General features: G+C 33.0%; 1 protein-coding gene across 2 annotated transcripts; it reads right to left on the bottom strand.

Moving 5' to 3' along the window:
• LOC131611944 (uncharacterized) lies at positions 1–2005 on the bottom strand. Of its 2 annotated transcripts, none has more exons than XM_058883772.1 (6): positions 1826–2005; positions 1669–1748; positions 1380–1485; positions 567–1220; positions 270–470; positions 1–192 (listed from the first exon to the last, which is right to left on the bottom strand). In XM_058883772.1, exons 1-6 carry the CDS (start codon positions 1922–1924, stop codon positions 154–156), a joined length of 1179 nt encoding a protein of 392 aa, XP_058739755.1. In that variant the 5' UTR covers positions 1925–2005; the 3' UTR covers positions 1–153. The 2 variants fall into 2 exon arrangements, with proteins under 2 accessions (XP_058739755.1, XP_058739758.1); XM_058883775.1 differs by having other exon boundaries at positions 1380–1465; positions 1826–1885.
• Positions 2006–4050: the final 2045 nt, after the last annotated feature.

The following is a 4050-nucleotide window of genomic DNA, read 5'->3' as shown; positions in this document are numbered from 1 at the left end:
TTATATATACACAAACTAAAATGAGTCATTTAAATAAGGCAAGTTTTTGCAACAAATTTATCATATTTATACATGAATTTCACTTGGGTTGTGATGCATTTATATATATAAACAAATTCGGAACAGAATGAATTGCCACTTAGGTTATTCTACTTATTCCAAGGCTTTAGTTTCTAATGCTATTGATATTTCCTGCAAAAATGAAGAGTATGATCATGTTAGATAATAAAACACGCGAGTAAAAACCAGTATAATAATAACTAACTTGCCTTCAGCTTTGTGGTGCCTGAGAATAAGCAACTTGATGTGATTGCCTGCCCTTGATCTAAAAGCCATCCCGCTTCGGTTATAGTTTCGCCATCCTTGTTTTGTTTAAGAGAACACCACAGCTGCTTTGGAAGTAATACATTGTTTTCTCCATCTCTAACAGACTTCTGCAGTCCGTCGTCTAAAAGCTCTCGAAAAATCTCCTGGAGTTGAATAGAAAGCCGTGCAATGAAACCAATAACTCCCAAGAAAAATACATATATGAAAAACAAAGGGTTAGAAAGATCCTAGGCACTCACGGAATTTGTAGTGCCAAACGTTGTGACAGCTTTAGAACCCTGCCAGATACCAGCAATATCTGAAGCAATCGTAGGTGCTGTAGAAGCAAAAGCAGAATCGCGAATGGCACAACCTCCCAGTTGATCGCCGTTTCTGAATGGTCCATACCACTGCTCGCGATATACTCTTACACTCTGTAGCTTCATCTCTGTATTATTCGAAACATGGATACGCTGAATAATCCTAACCCGAGATTCAAAATCTTGAGGATTGATCAAGCAGTATTCCAACTCTATTAAGTCATCCTTGTTTTTCCAAACAGCAACATAAGAGCCACTCGATTGGTAAGCAAAAGTGGAAACTCCACTATTTTCACCACCCACTTTTCTCTCATCCGAACTGTATACCGTAGCAGCATCGGCCTCACACCCAACCGTGGGAAGTAACTGAACGGACCTGTACTCAAGAACATGATCCTCTGGGTTAGCAAGAGTGGGACATTGAGTCTGCCAATCAAATACTTTGACCTCCCACTCTCGGTATGCTTCGGGCACCACATACTCTGGAAGTTCAATTGTGCTCCCTTGATTACTAAAGTCTGCCCCAAATCCATCCCACTCACCAGATATTCTTCTGGCGAATTGCGACCAAGCTTCAGTACTTTTGTCAAGCACCTTGAGAAAAATTGAAGTCCATCATAATAAGGAATAGCCAAATTGGTATTCTATCTAGTATTGTGTGAATTCCAAACAAGACAAGGGAAGCATAAATTTGTGTCATCATAGATTATCCTGTTATACAGTACAAGGTGGAAAAATCAGCCTAATTCTTACTTGATCAGAATCAACTTCACCCAGTACACCTACGAGGCCATTAGTTTCTCCGGTTTCTTTCACTTCTTCCATTGCACCTTGATTGGCTGCACACATCAAAGTTCTCCTGTTTTTAGATTCAAACACTCCAACTTACTATTCACAGCTTCAGCAATAAGAGTATACTATAAGAAACTCCGACTTACTATTATAGAAATAGCTTTTACACAATCACTTATAATTAAGTTGTTTATCCAAACATGGCCTAAAATACATGGACAAGTGTAACTAAATCATGGAATATTATTACCTCTTCCTCAAATTGAAAGAAAATGGTCTGAAATTCAGTAATGAGAAAACCCTAATTTTCTTATTTTGCAGTGGTGAACCCTGAATAAGAGAAAGATAGTATTTTTAATCATGATTAGAAATTGATGAGTGGAAAATTGATGAGTGGGAGAAAGTACTTGTAGTTGATGAGTAGAGGATGAGAAGTTGGAGAAACGACGTCGTTGAGGAATGAATGGTGAAGGTGAAGTGGTGACGGTTACAGAGAATGAGGCCATTACAGAGCAACTATGTACTTTAACGGAGTTATCAGAGGATCTGTCAGTCTCTCTTCGGTCTATCCCATATAATGACGGTTTAACCAGACATTTGCCTCGTGAAATTTCATTTTAGTCCTCACAAAGAAAATGGAATATGTTGTCTTTTTTTCCAATCAAAAATTAATGTGAACTACCTATTTTACCCTTTTCTGTTTAAACAGTTTAAACTTTATACTACGCTATTTTGTTTTTTTTTTAGGGTTTTAATATTTCCGTTAAAACTCTAATTTTATTATTGAATTTAATGAAAATACACCGACATTTTAAAGTAGTTTTATATCGTCAGTAAATTATAACCGTTAATTTTTTATAAAAGTTAATTTTTTCTTCAAATCACATAAAATATTTCTTTCAAGAATTGTGATATACTGACTGTATAAAATATTTTACACTGACAGTACATTACATTATTATTATTATTATTATTATTATTATTATTATTATTATTATTATTATTATTATTATTATTATTATTATTATTTTTAATAATTTAAAGGGAGTTATATTAGCGAGTTTTTTAATAGCTGCACTACATTAAAATATGGGTGTTTGTGATGCGGTTTTGCCAGTTAGGACGATAAAAATTATCTGAATTGCAAGAGAAAAAATGTGTGATTCAGTTTGATTCTGACTTTAAAAAATAAAACCTAACCAAATAAAACCAAATTAATGCGTACTAATGTGGTTTGGGTTGGTTTGATTTTTTTTAAAAAAATTTATTGAGTCATAAATACACATATAGAGGAAAATATACTTTTATGTTTTATAATTCATTCATTTTTATAAAAAAAATTATAATTGTCAAAATAAGTTTAAAATTTGATACATAATTGTGTCATAGACATTTATCATAAATCTAAAGAATGATATATATAAAATTGCATTTTTAAATAAATATCATGTAGACAATACGATTAAATATATTTTGTTAAAATAATATTTATAAATGAAAAATATTTTATTTTTTAATAAGTAAATTAAAATAAATATCATATAAAGAATATGATGAAACTTCCGTATAATATTTGTTGATTTATCTAAAGAATTAAAGAAATATATATTAGTTAATAAGATTTTGTAACGTAATGCGGTTTGGTTTGATATGGAAAATACAAATTCCAAATCGAACCGAACCACGCGATTCTATTAGAAAATGACTCAAACACATCCGACTAAATGCAATTTTTACGGTTTTGATTTGGTTCGGTTCGGTTTTGTAATTTCTTATTGGATCGATTCGATTTTGAACACCCTACATTAAAGTTTCAAAATGGCAGGATTTTAAACCCCGACAACATTATGAAAAGTAAAACAAAAAACAAAAAGAGAAGGTCTTTCACGTAAAAACCTATCTACGTCTCTCACGGTAGACTAGGAATGGCAGCGGGTCGGTTCGGATGCGGGTTTCACACTACCCAATCACACCCGAAATCACCATCGAACCCGAACCCAGACCCAAAGGCTATTCGGGTGGCAAAATAACACTCAGGCCCACGTCCGTTGAGTTCGGGTTTTTTCACCCAAACCCGCAGCAAAATACATAAAATACATTTTTTCTACAATTTCCCACAATATATATATATATATATATATATATATATATATATATATATATATATATATATATATATATATATATATATATATATATATAAAAGCAGGTGTGATTTCGGATTTCGAGTGCGGATTTCACATTACTCAAATTAGTACCCGAAATATCGGGTGACACCCGAACCCAAACCCAAATTCAATCAACTTGAATTTTTACCCGTTGATTTAGATTCGAATGCGGATGGACCTCACAGATTTAGGTGTGATTGTCATCCCCACCGTAGAGAGTATCGTTAACAAATATATCAATTAAAACACATTCAATAATTTTTATAGGTTTCACACGTGGTAAGGAATCAAAATTCAACACACAACCTATTCAGTTTTTACTCTTTGCAGAATTTAGAACCACTTCAACACAATTTCACAAACACTTTTATACTCTCACCTCGATAATATTTTGTTTTTTTGCCCTTTTTCTTGATGCATCATCAACATTACGTTAGACCTTCTTCCTCTTGTGTTCCATATTT

This window comes from Vicia villosa, linkage group LG1, assembly GCF_029867415.1.
Source record: "Vicia villosa cultivar HV-30 ecotype Madison, WI linkage group LG1, Vvil1.0, whole genome shotgun sequence".
NCBI classification, from domain to species: domain Eukaryota; kingdom Viridiplantae; phylum Streptophyta; class Magnoliopsida; order Fabales; family Fabaceae; genus Vicia; species Vicia villosa.
This window is presented reverse-complemented; position numbering and strand designations above follow the sequence as displayed.